General features: G+C 41.4%; 1 protein-coding gene across 2 annotated transcripts in view; it reads left to right on the forward strand.

Annotated features, from left to right (window-relative positions):
• Positions 1 to 3,457: 3,457 nt before the first annotated feature.
• Positions 3,458 to 19,387, forward strand: part of PLPP1 (phospholipid phosphatase 1) — a 128,598-nt gene continuing 112,668 nt past the window's right edge. The window contains exon 1 of one of the 2 annotated variants that reach the window (XM_032626432.1): positions 3,458 to 3,951. In XM_032626432.1, coding sequence (XP_032482323.1) covers positions 3,894 to 3,951 — 58 coding nt within the window. In that variant the 5' untranslated portion in view covers positions 3,458 to 3,893. The remainder of the gene's footprint in view (positions 3,952 to 19,387) is intronic. The other variant, XM_032626433.1, reaches the window with a different exon arrangement.

Raw genomic sequence — 19,387 nt, forward strand, 5'->3', positions numbered from 1 at the left:
AGATACAATACAAGAAGGCTAAACAATATATATTTTCAGAAATACATACATGTGTGGTCATGTGTTTTTGAAAAAACAAAGCAAGGAAAAGATAAACACAAAATTCAGGATAGTGGTTACTTCTCCTGAGGCAGGGAACAAGAAAGGGATTGAACACACAGGTAGATTCAATGATACCACAATGCTCTAGGTATTAAGTTGAGTACTGGATTCCCAGTGGTCTATTATTATGCTTCATAACTTACTTATATGTTATATATATGTTTATGTATCAAATGTTACATAATAAAAATCTTTAGTAAGGTAATAAATAGCTTTGACAATAAGTACAAAAAGGACTATATCATATTGTGAAATTTTTTGGGGGGCGGAGACCTGTACTAGGGAACCAGACACTTACATTTTTAATTGTTTTAGTTTTACAATGCTTTTTGAGTATAATAAACACTTTTTTGCTTCAGTCCAGGTGGGGAGAAAGGAGATAAGCACATACAAACACAAATGCTCTAAAGGAATTTATTCTTATTACTGTGCAGAAACTTTATAAAATAAAAAGTAGTAAGCGCTGTTGGAACAGAGAGATGGAGACGTACCGATAACACTATGTTAAAGAACAGTGCCAGTAGAGGAATGGGGACAGAAGTGAGACTACACAAGTATTTAAGGAGAAATTATAAGGGAGGTTGTAGATTACAGTCTCCTTTTCAAAATGCTTAGTAATAAAAGAAGAGAGGAAATTAGTTTCTCTCTTCTTCAGAGATTCTTCGAGACTATTCTTCCCAAGCCCACTCTTTTTGCTTTTGTATTTGATGGCTGTATTACAGAGACAAAAATACAGACCCCAGCACAACTTTGCTAGGCATTTAAGAAAATCTCTAAGGTTTCATGTCCTATCCAGGGACACACTAGTACCTACCCCCAAGGGGGTGTTAATGGTGTCACTATATAATCAGTGTTTCCTTTTTATTATTTTCACCATCATTTCAAGGTTATTTAACTCATTCTCAATTCTAGTGATCACACTAGAACCCAATCATGATAATAAACCAAAACAAATAAACAACACTCTCTCCAAAAACTAACAAAACCTCCCACCTCAAAACAAAATGACATTTCTTAATCATTCTCTCAACTGAAGACTTACTGCTTATAATCTGCACATAGCACAGATCCCATTTAAAATCACAGGGCATGACAATGCATTTTAATGGACTTTGCTTTGTTGATCTTTTTTTTTTTTTTTGCCATGCTCATCGACTTGTGGGATCTTAGTTCCTCAACCAGGGATCAAACCCAGACCCTTGGCAGTAAAAGCACGGAGTCCTAATATTACTCAGCCATAAAAAGGAACGAAATTGAGTCATTTATTGAGACGTGGATGGATCTAGAGACTGTCATACAGAGTGAAGTAAGTCAGAAAGAGAAAAACAAATATCATGTATTAACGCATGTATTTGGAACCTAGAAAAATAATACAGATGAGCTGGTTTGCAGGGCAGAAGTTGAGACACAGATGTAGAGAACAGACGTATGGACACCAAGGGGGAAAAACCACAGTGGGGTGGGGATGGTGGTGTGCTGAATTGGGCAATTGGGATTGACATGTATACACTGAAGTGTATAAAATTGATGACTGATAAGAACGTGCAGTACAAACAAAAAAAAAACAACTAATACTAAACTTTCTTTGGGTTATTTGTATGGAAACATGTTAATATAAATGTTTCAGACATTACATGAAATTTCTAAAAATCTTAAAAAATAAATAAATAAAATAGACCCTCTTGCAGGAGCCCAGAATAAATAAAATTGCATGGGATTGGATTATTAAAAAAAAAAAAAAAAGCATGGAGTCCTAACCACTGGACCGCCAGGGAATTAATTCTCTGTTGATCTATTTTTAAAGCTATTATTTGTAACTCCTCCAAAGGGAAAACATGTCTTAATATATTAACTGTCTCCTTTACTAGCTTCTCACCTAAGAAAATGGCTGTTGGTGTGGGAGAGACAGGAAAGAACAATGTAACTCTCACCTTCCTGTGAAGTCTCCAGAGCTCCCAGATGAACACCCTGTCCCCTTGCGTGCCTCCTATACACCAACACACTTCTATCACGATATTCACCTAATCAACACATGCCAAATACTTACATACCACAAGTAAGTTCAATTCACTGTGGCCTTGCAATTTGGGGTCCCTGTAACTCTGGAAGTAAGGGAAGTCAGAGAATAAACAATGGCACATCCTTCTCAGGTGTAAAGTGTTTAAAGCTTTCAGAAGATATTCAAACAAAAGGTGAAATCCAATGTTTACATTCTTTTTAAAGAAAAACATGCTTCTTCAAATACATTTTTTTGCTTGTTGGGGGATCACCTGGGGCAAGATCTTCAGATTCCCTGAGGGTGATAGTATCTCTCCACTCATTTTATGACTGTTTTGCAGGCAAAGTCAGAAGTACTAGGTAACAGTTTTCAATTTGTCTCACATCTTATGAATGAGGAGGAGAGATACCAATGGTTAACATATGTAGAGGGTTTAAGCTTTTAGAAAACACTTTCGTGTGTATTTTTTCTGGGCTTTATCACTTCTTGACTAGAACACAGCGCAGGGATTATCAACATCCCAATTTTACAGGTTAGGAAACTGAGATTACTAAATTTTGCTAGGGTCCTCCTGGAATCAGCAGTGAGAGGAATAAAGAAAACTCATTCTGACACTTGTTAAAGTGGTGAGGAAGACTTTATTCCAAACTATTGCAATAGGGGGTCATAACTTGCAACAGGAGAAAGCAATTGTGCTCAACTCCGAATACAGCAAAGACATCTGGGAGTTTATTACAGCCAACAGACAAGCAGAGTGAGCGGGTTAGTGGATGGAAAATTAAGAGAAAACATTAAGGGTAGGGGGATTCCTGATTAAAGGCAGGCCAAGGACTTATATATTAAAGGACTTACGTATAAAGGAATTTGATCACATATGAAAAGTAACCAGATACCAAGGGTACAGGGATGACTTAGCAGAATTCACGCTAATACGGGGCTCTGCCCTGCCAGATTCGAAGGCCTCAATGGAGGCCCAGGCGAGTAGAGGGCTCGGAGGAGCCTGGCTAAAGTTTGGATAGGGAGAGAGTCTTTGTCACTGACTACCCCGTTCCTCTTTATTACCCAATCCCCATGAGGAGAGCTGGCAGGCAGCCAGGGTCGAGAGTCCAGCTCTCCCCGCGAGTCAGCAACGACCGGCGGCCAGGGATGCGGAGGCCAGGTTGGGCGACCACTGGCTGAAAATAGATCTGAGCAACACCCCTCGCACCACACGGGAGGTGACCCCACGCTCCGCCCGTCCGCCGCGCGGCCCACTTGAGGGGCGGGTTGCGCAGGTCGGGCGGGGCGGGGCCAGAGGCGCCGATTGGCTGGCGCGTCCCGGCCTGGTGTTTCCCCGGCCCCGCCCCGTCACCCCTCACTGGCCGCCCCGCCTCTGCCGCGCTCCCCCAGCCCGCGAGGCCGCGCGCAGGCGGGTCCCGCGCTGCCCCGCGGGAGGGGCCGAGCCCGTGTTCCTCCTCCCTACCGGTCCCCATCCTTAAAGCACGAGCCCGGACGCCCCGCCTGTTGGAGACGGCGTCTGGCTCTGGACAGCGAGCGGCCGGGGCGAGCCACGGCCGACCGAGGAGGGCCTGAGGCAACGGACCCGCCGCGGCTGGCACACGGGCCTCTCGGCCCCGACTGAGTGGTTGCGGGAGCTGTGAGGGAAGGGGTCGCAGGCGCCATTGCTGCCCATCAGAACGCCGCAGGGTCCCCGTCAGCCCTCGGCTGCTCTACCCCGGCTGGGAGGAGCTGTCGCCAGTCCCCGGCCCGGTCTCGTGAATCGGGTGCCTCGTCTGCCGCCCGCGCCGAGACCATGTTTGACAAGACGCGGCTGCCGTACGTGGCCCTCGATGTGCTCTGCGTGTTGCTGGGTACGTACGCGCCGCCGGCCGGAGGGGCGTGTGCGCGCGAGCCCGGGGTGTGGTTGAACCGGTGGGTTGCGGGTGTGTGTCCGCTGGGAGGGGACTCGGCGAGAGCCGCGGACGGGCGTGGGGTGGGGGTGTGTGTGTGCCTGATGCGCGAGCCGTGCCGGGCGAGACGCTGGGGGCGGTTTCCGCAGCCCGGGGACCCCGCTTCGCAGCCCGCACCCCGGCTCCCGCGTGGCCGCTGCTGTTTGTCGCCCGGCGGTGCGCTGAGCCCACCCTGCTTGGACGCTGTTCACGCCTCTGCGCTCCATCCCTTGCTCTCCTGTCCTCTGTTTCCCCTTTCGCTCCCAGCCCGGAGGGTGGGCTCTTCCCCTCTCGGCTGTAGGGAAGCCTGGTCACTGGCTCATCAGGTTTAGTAGCGAAACGGGAGGTTTGATGCATTGGGGGTTCTCAGTAACTGGCGCCAGTGCCAGGTTTATCTTATTTGTGGGAAGCCGTTTACATTTCCGTCTATTAAAGATTAGAACTCTCCTAATTAGAAGGTGTTACCAGCTTGTAAATTGTCAGGCTGTAAGTGGGTGTGATGATGCCAGGTTTCTGCCTATAGGTTTGAAGAACCTTGCTTTTTGGGGGCTGGAGTGGGGATGGTGTGCCCTAGACCTGCTGTGTCCTTCTCTGCACAGACCTTGCCATTGTGTAGCTTTCCATCTCCTGTGAGAGCCCAGAAGGAGCACTAGACATTTCTTTGGCTGCAGCAAATTTGGCGTTGTCTTTCTGACAGAAGAGTTCAGTTGTGGGTCTTCTGGTTGCCAGTTGTTCTTTTATTTTGACGAGAAAGAATAGAAGTCATTTGGCTAAGGGATAGGCGTTGGGAGGAGAGATTTTCACCTTTTCAGTATGTATTGTGTAAGGCAGTATCTTTGAACTATTTATATGTTATGGAAAAAACGACAACAAGGGCTTCCCTGGTGGCGCAGTGGTTGAGAGTCTGCCTGCCAATGCAGGGGACATGGGTTCAAGCCCTGGTCTGGGAAGATCCCACGTGCCACGGAGCAGCTGGGCCCGTGAGCTACAAATACTGAGCTCTGCGCGTATGGAGCCTGTGCTCTGCAGCAAGAGAGGCCGCGACAGTGAGAGGCCCGCGCACCGCGATGAAGAGTGGCCCCCGCTTGCCACAACTAGAGAAAGCCCTCGCACAGAAACGAAGACCCAACACAGCCAAAAATAAATAAATGAATAAATAAATTTAAAAAAAAAAACACGACAACCAGAAAACCTGCTCTATGTTTGGGTAGTCCTGCTTATGGTTGAGTATAGAAGTAATGGTATTGGCAAGTTCTCAGCGTTGGTTGGAGAGCTGTGACTTTACCATCCTAGATGCAGGTCTGCATAATGGCTTTTCAGTGATAGGAAATTTTCCCCGGTTTTAATCCAGTATTCCACTCTCTTGCCTCAAACCTGACCATTTAGGTGCTCGCAGTCTTGCCGAAGTTTTACAAATTCTGTTACCTGTTTTTTGAGGAAAAATCTATTTTTTATTTATGAAACATCTTTATTGTTTACGAAGACACTTACTGTATAGCTCCACAGTGAATTTTAGGAATTCAGTTCAGGAAAGGGAAACACGATTTTGGAACACTATTTTTATAGAAGTACAAGTGATCCTTTCAGATGTCTGGACATATTCATAATTACATTAAATATATTCAAATTTATTTTCAGTGAAAAGCTTACCTTGGTAAAGATGTTATATTTAAAAATGTATTTTAACTTGTACTGAATGTTAGTGGAGGTTTGTTAAACTTCATTTATATTATAGTGAAGGGAGAGGAAAATGTTTAGTCATAAGTAACTTTGATAATTCTAATATATTGGATATTATTCTGTCATTGCCACATATTGTGTATTGTCAGAATTATACATAAACTTCCCCTTTTCCTACCTTGTGGGAGTTGGTAATTTATGAAACAAACGTCATGTTTTCTCTTTGGGCCAAACACTGAACCAGGGTAGATGAAACATAATACTGCTCTTAGGTAGCTCAGTGTTATTAAACAGAAAGCCATATGGTAAATCTATGTTTTGTTTTGTTTTAATTCATATATAATGGAGGAACCTATATGCAGTACAACTTTATAAATTGTAGGTTCTTGCAGTCTATATTTTCAATATGATGGAAACATCACATAATTGTCCTATAGAGGTAAGGGTAATTTTATTGCTACATGGGCCTAACAGTTGCAGAATTTATGACAGCTCTCAAAAAAGATAAAATTGTGTTTATGATTTTAAGTATCTTTGATGGTTTTGGAAAAAGCTTGTTTTGGGGACTTATGCATTTAGTATCAGTATCAGATACTTATACCGATCTATTTGAAACACATTTTATCTGTTCTTGTGTTACTAGAGTTTTAAAGTAATTCAGTGTATTGTCAAGATAAGCCCAGAATTCCCTATTCCTAAATAGAAAGTGAAGTGTTATTTTAATTTGGTATATACGATGACATTAGATTTAACAGTATCAACACTCCATTACAAGCAGCAGTGAAGGAGAATAGTGATGCTAGAGATACAAAGCATTTTCATGCTGAGCTTTTGGAGATAATATATTTTTATAGCAAACTCACCTTTCTAGTGAAGTCTAAGGGTCCACTTTAAACCAAATTTTAAATTTGGTTTTCATTCATCTTACTGACAGCAGGAGATTGGCGGCCTAAAATCGTGGTAGCTCAAAGAGGGTTATCAACTTGGCATTAACTTTTTTCTTTTTCTTTGGAGAACTACAGGTGAGATTTGACTATAGCAACAAAAAGATGATTAAACACTTCATAAGTACAGGGTTATGTAAAAGTGATTCATAATTATGATGTGAATATGTTCCAGGTTCTGCTAATGGTCACCCAACATCATATAGTGTATCCATTTGATATGCTGATGTTACGTGATTGTGTTCCATGGCTACTTTATAATATTACAGAAGGTGACGTCTGTTGAAGTGATAGTTAAACATGCTTGTGGGTGTGTGTGTGGGTTGTGCATGCGCGCACATGTGTATACGCATTTCTACCCCAAATCAGTGTTATCACCGCTGGGAAACGTGAGTTCCTCCATATAATATACCCAGATTATTAGTTCCTTTAGTGGATCTGGTCAATTCTTGGAAGAAGAGTGAGAATTTTGAGAGATGATGTATATTTGATTCCTTTCTGAGATGGAGCATGGTCTTGCCATCTTTCTCTGGCTCTTTTGATAATGAGTTCTATGATTGTAGAAAAGGCCATAAATACCATCTGAGCACACGAGAAAAGCTGTTCTATAGAGAATGGTAGTGGGCTGGTATGAAAGCTGTGTTTTTGCTCAATGTTTTAAACCATGTCCTGAATAAAACTTATTAGTGTTTAATTGCTGAAGGTCATTCTAGATTTTATGCATCCTGGCATTAGGCTGCCAGTTAATGGACACTGAGTCCACTAATTGATTCAGTGCACATTGATTGAAGGCTAATTCTGTTCCAAGTTCATGTTAAATGCTAGGGATACAAAGATGAATAAGACAATCTGTGCCCTAAAGGAGTTCAGAGTCTAATGAGGGAGAAGCAAACAAGAGTCACAACACATCATGATAAGTGTAATAATGAAGGTATGGAATAGATGGCCTTTGAGTACAAAGAAGAGAGTTGCTCTAGATGTGATCCATTATAGATAAAAGGGTTATCTGTTCTTAGAGATGCAGAAATGACAAAAATTACCTAGGACTACTCTTAGAATCTTTTTTTTTCTTCCTCAACTTGATCTAGGGCAGTGGGAACCCAAATAAGTACCTGTGTTTATAACTTTTTTGCAGGTTCTCATGATGCCTAGAAGATTTGGGTGGAACTGGCAAAGCCTTTTTATGTGCCTGTGTTTTGCTGGGTGGCGGTCATTTGGAATATCCTTCTGTATTGTATATTCTCCTTTTGCCCCTTCAGATCTTTTCTCCACCCTGCTCTTGCTTTTTGGTTTCTGGTTGGCCTGGACCAATGGGACAAGAGCAGGAGGCCTGGAAGAGCCAGTTTACTCCTGCTGGATTTGTGTTGCCAGAGCTGTTCTGTGTTTTGTGAGTAGGTCACAGCTTCTATTCAAGTGGCCTTCTGTGCCAGCCAGCTACAGTTACAGATCTTTCTGGGTTCTGGTAACCCTTTACTTGTCCCTTTAGGCCTAGAGATGATAATGACTTTCTCATGTTGCTGGTGTGGGAGTATTCCACCATCCCCTGCTGCTTTCCCTAAACCCTGCCTATACTTTTGAAGATTATTCCTTCATTAAATTCTCTCTTGAAAACCTTATTTGGATGTGCTGTTTTTTCTCCAGGGCCCTACTGATAATACTCGTTATGTCCAAACAGATCTGAGGTAACTTCCCTTTCTGCACTTGACACCAGTTACAGTTTCCCATAATAGCAGGTGATACAGCAACTCGTGAGCTCCAACGTTGGCTTTCTTGGAATGGAGTGGGTCATGGTTACCTCAGCATGCTGCAAACGTGGTATCACCATTATGCCAAATCAGAGTCAATAAATTTAGGGGGAAATGTGACAGCAAAAAACATTGGCAGCCATAGGTGCTTGTGGAATCCCTGTTACTTATTCTTCTCCAGTAATTGTGCTGACATCATCCTGCCCCTTAAGTAGTACCCGTCATGAGTGCTCCCTTTCCTGACCCTGAATCTGGGCCCCTTTCTCAAGTAAAAATCAAATACTTAATGAAAGGGTCTCACTTGCTAAATAGTCTGCAGCGTTCCCTTTTCTCCTGACATTTATTTGTTCATTCACTCATTATTGGGTGAATTCACTCATGTATTTGTTTCTTATCTAGTAGGTGCTGGGCATTCTGTTAGATACCAAAGAGGTAAATAAATAAATAGGACATAGTGCCTATCCTACTTGCCATTTCAACTTCTGTTAACTTCTATTCAGCAAACTTCTTTTGCTTCTGATGAAAGTTTACTGTGCTTGTTTCTCTGTTTTATGTAACTGTTCTCTTTCCTCTCAGCCACAGAGAGAGAGAAGGAATCTCAAAAGATGAACAAAAATTTGTCAAACTGGTAATATTCTTGGGTCAGACTGGCCTCCTGTTGCAAGGCTTTTTCTACCGTTTTTTTTTTTTTTTTTTTTTTGGTACGCGGGCCTCTCACTGTTGTGGCCTCTCCCGTTGCGGCGCACAGGCTCGGGACGCGCAGGCTCAGCGGCCATGGCTCACGGGCCCAGCCGCTCCGCGGCATGTGGGATCTTCCTGGATGGGGGCACGAACCCGTGTCCCCTTCATCGGCAGGTGGACTCTCAACCACTGCGCCACCAGGGAAGCCCCTTTTTCTACCTTTAAATGGCTAGTTTGGAACAAAAGCAGAGGCCTGGAGGAAATTGATAGTATTTGGCTCTAGTTGGTTTTATACAGTTGACTTTAAACTTAAATTTACCTTGCTTGGAATAGAGTATGGAAATATTCAGAGAGCATTCCCCTCTATAGCTTTTATGAAAAGTAATTTTTTCCTTTATATTCTTTTTGATTTACATCCTTTTGGAAACTCATGGACATGCTATGAATCTATTAATTTCTTTCTTGTTTAGTCATTTTTGGCTGAGTTCTACCAAAGTTTCCTATGTGTTACTTAGCTTGTGGAATTATTCTAATTCTTTTTCATAAGAAATTAAAGTTTAAATTGTTACTGTTTACCCTGCTAAAAAGGAAGTTGGTAGTAAGTCATTAAACACCCACATTTTTTTTTTTTTTTTTTTTTTTTTTTATTTTTGGCTGCATTGGGTCTTCGCTGCTGCATGCGGGCTCTCTCTAGTTGTGGCGAGCAGGGGCTACTCTTCACTGCGGTGCGTGGGCTTCCCATTGCAGTGACCTCTCTCGTTGCGGAGCACGGGCTGTAGGCGCGCGGGCTTCAGTAGTTGTGGCATGAGGGCTCCAGAGCACAGGCTAGGTAGCCGTGGCGCACGGCCTAGCCGCTCTGCGGCATGTGGGATCTTCCCGAACCAGGGCTCAAACCCGTGTCCCCTACATTGGCAGGTGGACCCTTAACCACTGTGCCACCAGGGAAGCCCTAAACACCCACATTTTAAGTGAACCAGTTAACTTGTAGCTTCAGTTTTATGGAAAGGATTTTGGAATGTTAATTGTTTGTTTCCTCCTAATTTAGGTGGCTTAATTCAGCATATGAGAGGGAAATATACAGTGTATGTAATAAGCTAGTTAGGGATTATATGGACACTGTCTTGCCTCTTTTATTATTTTCTGTATGAAAAAGCGTTCATTCAGATATTATGAGCAGTGGTTACAAGTAACTTTCTTCTTTCTTTTTGGCCCTCTTCTTTTTCTACTTACCTTATTTTTCATTTTCACTTTTTCCACTCCAGCCTGCTTTCCTTCTTCCCTTCAACCTTCTTGCTGTCTAGGTTTAAAGCCCAGATGGCTCAGAGTTGTTTTTTACTTAACTGAGTTGTTTTTTACTTAACTGAAACTAGTCTAACATTGGGAATGACTTTTTCTTTAAAACATTAGATAGACAGCACAGTCTAGTGACGGACTCTGGATCCAGACTGCCTAGGTTCACGTTCCAGCTCCTCCATTTGCTAGCTGTGTGACCTTGGGCAAATTTCCTCTTTGTGCCTCTGTTGCCTCAGCTGTGTAATGATAAAAGTACCTACCTTGTATGGTTGTTGTGAGGTATAAAGGGTTTAGAGCAGTGCCTTGCACTTATGTGCACAATATGTTTGTCAAATAAAATTAATCATCTATAATCCTACTATAGCAACGTCATTATTTTAGTAAAAATAACATCAATATCGTTTTGTAATAGGGACAAAAACACAAACTTTAAACCGTTTCCCATGAGTACTCATGGAATGTCTTTGAAGCTTACAGAACATCTTGAAATAGTAGTGTTTTATCAGTCACATGTAAAAACCACATATATAATCTTCAGGTAGTGGTAATCCCAGCTGTGGTAGAAATCGATCTGTATAGTCTGTGGTAGAATGTAATTAAACAAATGGAAAAACTGTTACTTTATACAGTGGTTAAGTCCTGAATTTCAGCTTAATCAAGAAAATGGAGTTAGCCACACTCTGGTCACCTTCACTGTTTTTATTGCCCAGGCCTTGGAAATGATTGAGTGACCATGTAAAAAAGTAGACTTAATATTCCTAAATTTTTTGAATGACCTTAATTGTGCATCCTCATTTGTGTAAATTCTATTGTTTGAATTCCTATCTGCAGTTAAGCAGGCAGCAAAGAAAAAGCTATTGTGTAATACCTCTTTATACCCGCTCTCCCTCTTACCCCTGTTTTCCAATCAGGTTTTACTTATTTATTTATTGCTTGCTTGCTTGCTTGCCGTGGCACGCAGCTTATTGGATCCTAGTTCCCTGACCAGGGATCGAACCGAGGTCCCCTGCAGTGGAAGCATGGAGGCCTAACCACTGGACCTCCACGGAATTCCCTCAGATATTTATTTTGACATATGTTAACCTGATACTATTTTTTATGTTGTGTTTAACACAACGTTAAGTTTTTAAAATATCTGACTTTGCAACATCCTTCATTTATTTATTCATTAGCTATTATGTGCTTAGTACAATGCTAGGACCTGTAATTATCGCTGTGAAAAAGATAGGTAAGGTCTCTATACTAATAATGTAAGACAATTACAGATGTTTGTGAATGCCATGGAAGAATGAAAACAAGGTTAGAAGAGAGTGAGATGTTGGAGGGTGGCAATCTCAAGGAAGGCTTCTCTGACGAGGGCATTTTTTTTTTTTTTTTTTTTGTGGTATGCGGGCCTCTCACTGTTGTGGCCTCTCCTGTTGTGGAGCACAGGCTCTGGACGTGCAGGCTCAGCGGCCATGGCTCACGGGCCCAGCCGCTCTGCGGCATGTGGGATCTTCCCGGACCAGGGCACAAAGCCGTGTCCCCTGCATCGGCAGGAGGACTCTCAACCACTGCGCCACCAGGAAAACCCTAACGCGGGCATTTTTGATTTCAGATTTAAGGATGAAAGTAAGTTGGTCAAGGAGGAGCTGGAAGAAGATGATTCCAGGCATAGGGAAGAGCAGGCGTTGAGGGCTAAAGGGGCAAAGGGCATTTGTAACAGAAAAGAGGCCGGTGTGGCTGGAATATAGTATGTATCCATGATATTCTTAATAGTGAATTTTGTAACATTTTTCTAAATGTCAGAGTGGATAATAATAATAACTGACATTTACTTAGTGCTCACTAGGCCCTGTGTGGCTGTGAGGTCTCTCAAAAACGTGCTCAGGGAGGATAGCTTGTTCATCTTCATTCTGTAGATGATGGAACTAAGGCCTAGAGTAGTTGGGAAACTCCCAGTGTAACTCAGGTAAGAAGTGGTATGGTTGGGAATTGGGAAATGCATTTTTAAGGATTATAACTTTTTTTTTTTCCTCTCTTGTGGTATGCGGGCCTCTCACTGCTGTGGTGTCTCCCGTTGCGGAGCACAGGCTCCGGACGTGCAAGCCCAGCGGCCACGGCTCACGGGCCCAGCCGCTCCACGGCATGCGGGATCCTCCCAGACCGGGGCACGAACCCGCGTCCCCCGCATCGGCAGGCGGACTTTCAACCACTGCGCCACCAGGGAAGCCCAAGGATTATAACTTTTGAATTCAGATTGACTGGTCCAGATTTGAGAAATGAAGAGGGTGAGGAATGAAGAATTGAGGGAATTAATTGGCTGTAAAAGCAGTGGTTATTTTAGGTGGCCTAAATGTTTTATGACTATCTTTATTCTATATGATGTTGCTGCAGAGTCAGTTTCTGCTTATCATGTTTTGAGCGTGTGTCTGCTGTCTGAAGGAGGCACTTTAATTTTTCATAAGTCAAACGTGTAATAACTACTAAGCGTTTGCTAGGAGGGTATATCATACTGGAAGATGTAACTGATTTGCACTGTTCAGTAACATACCCACAGACTTTTTCTTCAAATACATTGTTGTCATAGGCATTTCTACCCAGTAAAGGAGACCTTTATCCTTCATAGCATTTCACATGAGTCATGTGTATAGAGTTTAGAGTCACCTTTCGTAACTCATTCCAGCAGCTATAGTTAGAGCCTCATGGTTTAGTTCTCAGTTGTCACTGCTTGGAAATGTTTCCTGAGTCTTTTTTCAGGGTGGAGTGCCCAGGAAAATGACATATAGGAAATGTGTAGCGGATGAGCTCTTGAGTTAATTGGCAGCTTGTTAAGCCAGGTTCTGCCTTGCCTTTTGGTTCATTTACGTCAGCAGGAAGAGAGATGGGTTGGCTGCTTAGGTGCTTGAGGTAAATGAGAAGAAGAGAAGAAAAACGTTCTTTATTGAATGAATAAATGAGCTTTTGGTAAATGTTTTACATAAACTCATGAATCATCACAGAACTGTATGGTATTAGCCTATGGTATTAGCCTCATTGTATGCCCTAGCACTGGTAATACAAAATGGGTGAAAAAATAAAACAAAACCCATGGATCTCAAATAGCTTCTTGCTTACTCTGGAAGACAGACTCATAACAAACAATGACAATACTGTATGGTAAGTTGAGTGCCTGATATGTCACAGCACTTAGGTTACTAAGAATGAGTGAGATAGGGTCTCCATCCCCAAGAGGTACACAGAGCACTGTAAGGGGAGAGAAGTAGGAATTTGAATGAAATCTGTCTGTATTTCAAAATAGTTTCTCCTGAGACCACTGCTTTTACTTTCCAGCAGAGGTACTATAAACCTTTGGGAACATCACTTTTGGCTAGTGCTAAATTCTGGAAATAATTCCTGTAGATAGCTCAGAATCCATCTTTATTACTGGGTGGAAACACTGTAATACCGGTGCTTAGAAAGTGCGTGGCACACGGTAGGCATTCAGATATTTGTTGCCTGAGCGAGTAGGCAATAGACTTGAGACAGCCACTCTTCTGGGGTTGGAATTCTCACTCCATCTATTACTAACTGTACGACATTGGGCAGGTTGCTTTAACTCTCTGTGAGTTTTGTCATCTAATGAGGAAAAAGATGATGATAATAGTGTCTTCCTCATAGTGCTGTGAAATTAGATGAGATAATGTATGAAACTGTATGTGAAGTGTTTAGCGTATTCCTTGCCTGGGCTATTGTTGTTATCATTGTTAAGTTAATAAACCAATGTAGTACCACTGACCCAGTCTGTTATTTAAATTTGATACCATGTGCTGGTGACTTTTCTTTTGGAACATTATTTAGTGTAGTTCTAGCTAGCTTCAGTTTAAATAGCATTTAAATTGGAACCTGGTTCGTATTTCAGTTTTTAGTATCCAGATCACTATGGGAGATGTTTTGATTACTTCTAACCTGTTTCTTTCTGGAATCAGATACCTTACTCAGATCTTCTCGTTTTACTTCTAGGTAAGCAATATTCCCACAGCTCATAGACAAAGTACCCAAACGAATGTTTGTGGTTGTAGAGAGAAGAGCAGACTAGAAATAGGAATAAACAAAGGTGTGTGTGAATGGCATGGTTGAGATAGTCATAAGTTCTCTGAGTACTCACATTTTAAAACATGAAGATTTTATTTTTTGAATATAAACTGGTCAAAAACTAATAACTTGCAATACACGTTGAAGTACAGCTTCAATACAGCTAAACATAACCAGTTCTTATAACTTCTCTTGATCAATAAGAATTTTTCCTTGTTTTCTTTCCATAGAGTTTAAAAAACAAATGTATATAGTGATCACATCCATCTGCAGTGTTCTTGGATAGTCCTAATTTTAGGTAACAGTCTTCTTCATAGAGGCAGTTTGTTAAATCTATGACTAAAGTCATACTTCTATAATATTTTTCTTAAAAAAACTATTAAAAAACCCCACACTTTTTCAAATGACATCCCAATTTGATTTAGAAAATATACCTAGCATAGTTATGCAATGCAGCAGAAGCAAGTGATGTTTATTGTATTTTACTTTTTTTTTAAATGGCATTGATACAAGAGAGGAATTTTGAATATGCTCCTTCTCAAATATTGTCTGTGCCTAACCCAGTGGCCCAGTTGGAGAAAAGGTCTCTTAATTTGTGATTGTTATCAAAACTTGTTAGGCAAGTTATGGGTAATACTCAACTTTATAGCTAGTGTTGGATATCTACATTAATATGAGAGATTCTAAGTTCTGCCATTGAATATAATTTAATTACTAACCAAATCTAATAAATAAATTAGCTTTTAAGAAGATAAGTTTTTGCATTAGGATTTGACATTGTGGATGATTTTTCACTGAATAACAATTTTGTTTATGTAACTTTTTTTAAAGGGTTCAGAGTGTGGTCTGGTAGTGAAAGAGGTTGGCTTGGAAGTCAAATTCTAGTCTTGCTTCTGTTACTCTCTCTGATCACATGGGCAAGATCACTTGGGCTCCTTTGTCTACTTATATGTAAATTATAGTGAGAAGAATATCTGCCTTGCCTATCTCTCCGGATCATAGGGGTGAGCACACCTTGCTTATTAAGGAGAGTCAGTAGCTGCAGAATATGTTGGAGCAGTTGATACTACTGGACTCAGGGTAGGAAAACAAAGAGCACATGGTAAATGGGGCATTTTGAGCAACTGCAGCAGACTTGCAGGAGATCAATTATAAATCTAGCCTGGCCATGAAGGCAGTGAGTGTTGTCAGAAGAAAATAGGAAAAAGCTGAAGACTGATTGAAGTATCCAGGAAGTAGTGATATAAGAAAAATGGGCCCTGATACAAAGTAATGTAAACCCCTTCTTGAGTCTCTTCTTTTGCCACACATAGGTATATGACTTTATCAGTGACCAAATGGCTCATGAAATCTTGCAACTAGTTGGTTACTCTTATGTCAGCCATATTGTAAGAAATGGTAACATGCTACGTTGAGAAGCCAAAGCAAAATATAATTTGGTCAGACTCACTGAAATTTCAGTGAAGGAAGATTTTCAGTTTTAAAAAAGATAAAGAATAATGTTCACCTACTATCAAATTAAAAAGAAAAAACGAAAAAAGAAAGAAACCACAGTTTTAACCTAGTCTGCTTATTATCAGGAGATTGTCATCTGTATCAACAGCAATTTGTCTTCGGCTAAGACTGTCAAATTCTTTTGGCAAAGATCTGAAATTCCAGGGGAATCTGTTCTAACTTTATATCTACCTGTGCTATATTCTATTCCAGTGACTTTAAGAATAGTAAATAGGAGAGGCGTGTTCTTTGAAATAAAATAATAACATTATCTAGGATTATGTTTGTGTTTTCCTCAGTACTTGTCTTGCAGTTTGTTAGCCAGTTAATGATTGGAATGGTGAGACCTTAATGTTACTGTTTAGCTGTAGCTGGCAGAATGATTCATTACTACATAGGGCATTGGGATATAGCTATCATTGAACAGTTAAGGAATTTTGTCTGTCCTGTAGCCCTGGAAACCCACCACCAATTAGAAATATGTACATCATAATTAAAATACCATGGCCGAAGTTGTAAGAAAATCTTGACAAAATTGAGTCCTATTTAAGAGTCATATTTTGTTTGCTAATAATTTAAAACTTACACTTAAAAACACTGAATAGTTGTGACTGAAATTTTAAACTCATAAGCCTCTGTAGCCCAAAGGGCCCTGATATTGACTTTGGCTAACTTAATTTCTTCTGATAAAAAGAGAGGCAAAGAGGAGAGTGAGGAAAAGGAAAGTTTAAAAAAACGAAGAAGTGAATATTGCTACAGTCTGTTTTTACCTTCCAAGAGGAAGTCAGGAGAGGGTGAAGCTTCTTTGAGAGGAGGAGGGCCAGTAGGATTAATCATGAGGATGTACCTCACAAGGCCTGAGATTGCTGCCCAGTAAAGAGATTGTAGTGGAGGTTCTGATTTTCAGTTGGGTAAATCTAAGGGTCACATTTATAGTAATTTAAATTTCCTGAAGTAAGGAATTTGTCCTTTAGGTTGATCAACTATAATTCAACCTATGTTTAGAATTTACTAGGAAAAAAGAGCAGATTGCTGGAAAAATTTTGTTATAGTTACCCTTACTTCATGTCCTCAGACTTTTCATAATTAAGAATGAAATATTGAGATTGGAGGGGAATTTCCTGGCGGTCCAGTGGTTAGGACTCGGCTTTTTCACTGCCGTGGCCTGGGTTCGATCCTTGGTTGGGGAACTAAGATCCACAAGCTGCCTGGTGCAGCAAAATCAATCAATCAACTTTTATAAAAAGGAATGAAATATTGAGATTGGAAGACAGCATAACTTGGTTGAATATTTTGTAAATTAAAAGCAGAAGAGTTTGACATTTTGAACTGTAAGGTACATCAAACAATTGTGGCAGAAATGTTATAGCTCATATAGGGGCTACCCATAGGCATGTTTTAGTGTACTTTCTGAATATAATTCAGGAGAAGGTGTTTATGTTATAGGAGATAAAGACATATTAGTACTGTGTATAATAAAGGGGGTGAATGGGTACTTTTTGAGGGGGCTAGCATCATATCTGTGCAAACTATGATTACTCAAAATAAGAGGGGAATGGACTGTTGTATTATTTTAAAGCAGTTTAAATGTTAGGATGTTACCTTGTAATTTCAACAGAACTTTATTAAAATATTTTGTATGTTATCAAGATACTAAATAAGTTTCCAGGGCTTCCCTGGTGGCGCAGCGGTTGAGAGTCCGCCGGGTGATGCAGGGGACGCGGGTTCATGCCCCGGTCCGGGGAGTTCTCACATGCCGCGGAGCGGCTGGGCTCGTGAGCCATGGCCGCTGAGCCTTCGTGTCCGGAGCCTGTGCTCTGCAATGGGAGAGGCCACAACAGTGAGAGGCCTGCGTACCGCCAAAAAAAAAAAAAAAAAAAAGTTTCCATTTATTTTTACTAATGTGTAAAAGTTTTACAGAATTATTTTATATTGATACGATGCATAAAAGTTAAAGAATATGGACACTGGAAGCATACTGGTCTGAGTCTGAATTCTAGTTCTATCACCTACCACTAGGGTAAATCACCCAAGTTGACAACTTCAGTTTCTTTATCTGAAAAGGACTGGGTTCATCTGTATGTTCTCCTTGGCTGTGATGCAGTGTCCACTACATAGTAGGCATTTGTTTATTCCAGTAATATTAGTTCACATATTGTGTGCTAGGCTCTGTCTTAGGCAGTGGAGATGCATATAATCACACAAATAAATATAAAATTGAACCAATAAGTGCTATGAAGGAGAGGTATGGGTACTATGCGAGTTTATAAAAAGGGTTTTGAATAAGGAGGATAGGGTAGCTTTTTAAAATGGTGACTTTGGCTGCAGGGAGGAATAATAGATTGAAGCTGGAAAAGAATGGATTTAGGGAGATCATTTAGGAGGGCTGTTGCAGCCGTCCAAATGAGATAATGGTAGTGAAAGTAAAGAGGTGCTGGTGGAAATGGAGAAAGGTTTGAAGGGATTTGTGAGGTATCTGAGAGGTAAAATGGACAGGTTTTGGTGACATATTTAAAGTGGAAAGTCAGAGAGAGAGAAATGTCAAAGATAGTTCTGAAAGTTCTGGCTTGCATAATTGGATAGACGTTGGTTTCTGTAATAACTGAGCTGGGGAGCACTAGGAGAGAACCCATTTGAGATGGGAACGGGGGCGGAGATGAGATAGTGAGTTTGATTTTCAGCCTGTTGTGTTTAAGGTGCCTCTGAAATTTCCAAGAGGAAGTATCAAGTCCTTGTTTGGATAAATGGGTCGAAAGCTCAGAGGAACTGTCTGACTTTTGGGAGTCATTGTCATATTCATGGTAATTGAAGTCATGAGAATTGATGAAATCTCAGGAAGAAGTTATAAAGTGAAAAGGAAAGAAGGTTTAGGACCGAGCTATGAGAAACACCAACTTTTTAGATTGGTTGGAGGAAATGAAAAATACCAAGACTGAGAGGGAGGGAACACTTTAAAAACCAGGAGAATGTTTCTGGAAAGCCAAGTGAAGAGAATGCTTCAAGGAGAGAGTGGTAACAATGTCTACATTCTCCTGAAATGTAAGTAAGATAACACTTGGAAAGTGTCATTGAGTTTAGTTACACAAAGGTCATTGATAACCTTATGTAAAGCCATTTTTAAATTGGGGGTGGGCTGGAGGCTCCCCTGGTGGCGCAGTGGTTAAGAATCCGCCCGTCAATGCAGGGGACACGGGTTCAAGCCCTGGTTCGGGAAGATCCCACATGCCACAAAGCAACTAAGCCTGTGTGCCCCAACTACTGAGCCCACGAGCCACAACTACTGAAGCCCGTGACCCTAGAGCCCGTGCTTCGCAACAAAGAGAAACCACTGCAATGAAAAGCCCACGCACCGCAACAAAGAGTAGCCCCTGCTCGCGGCAACTAGAGAAAGCCTGAGCGCAGCAACAAAGACCCAATGCAACCAAAAATAAATAAATAAAATAAATACATTTATTAAAAAAAAAAATG

Source organism: Phocoena sinus, chromosome 3, assembly GCF_008692025.1.
Source record: "Phocoena sinus isolate mPhoSin1 chromosome 3, mPhoSin1.pri, whole genome shotgun sequence".
NCBI lineage: Eukaryota > Metazoa > Chordata > Mammalia > Artiodactyla > Phocoenidae > Phocoena > Phocoena sinus.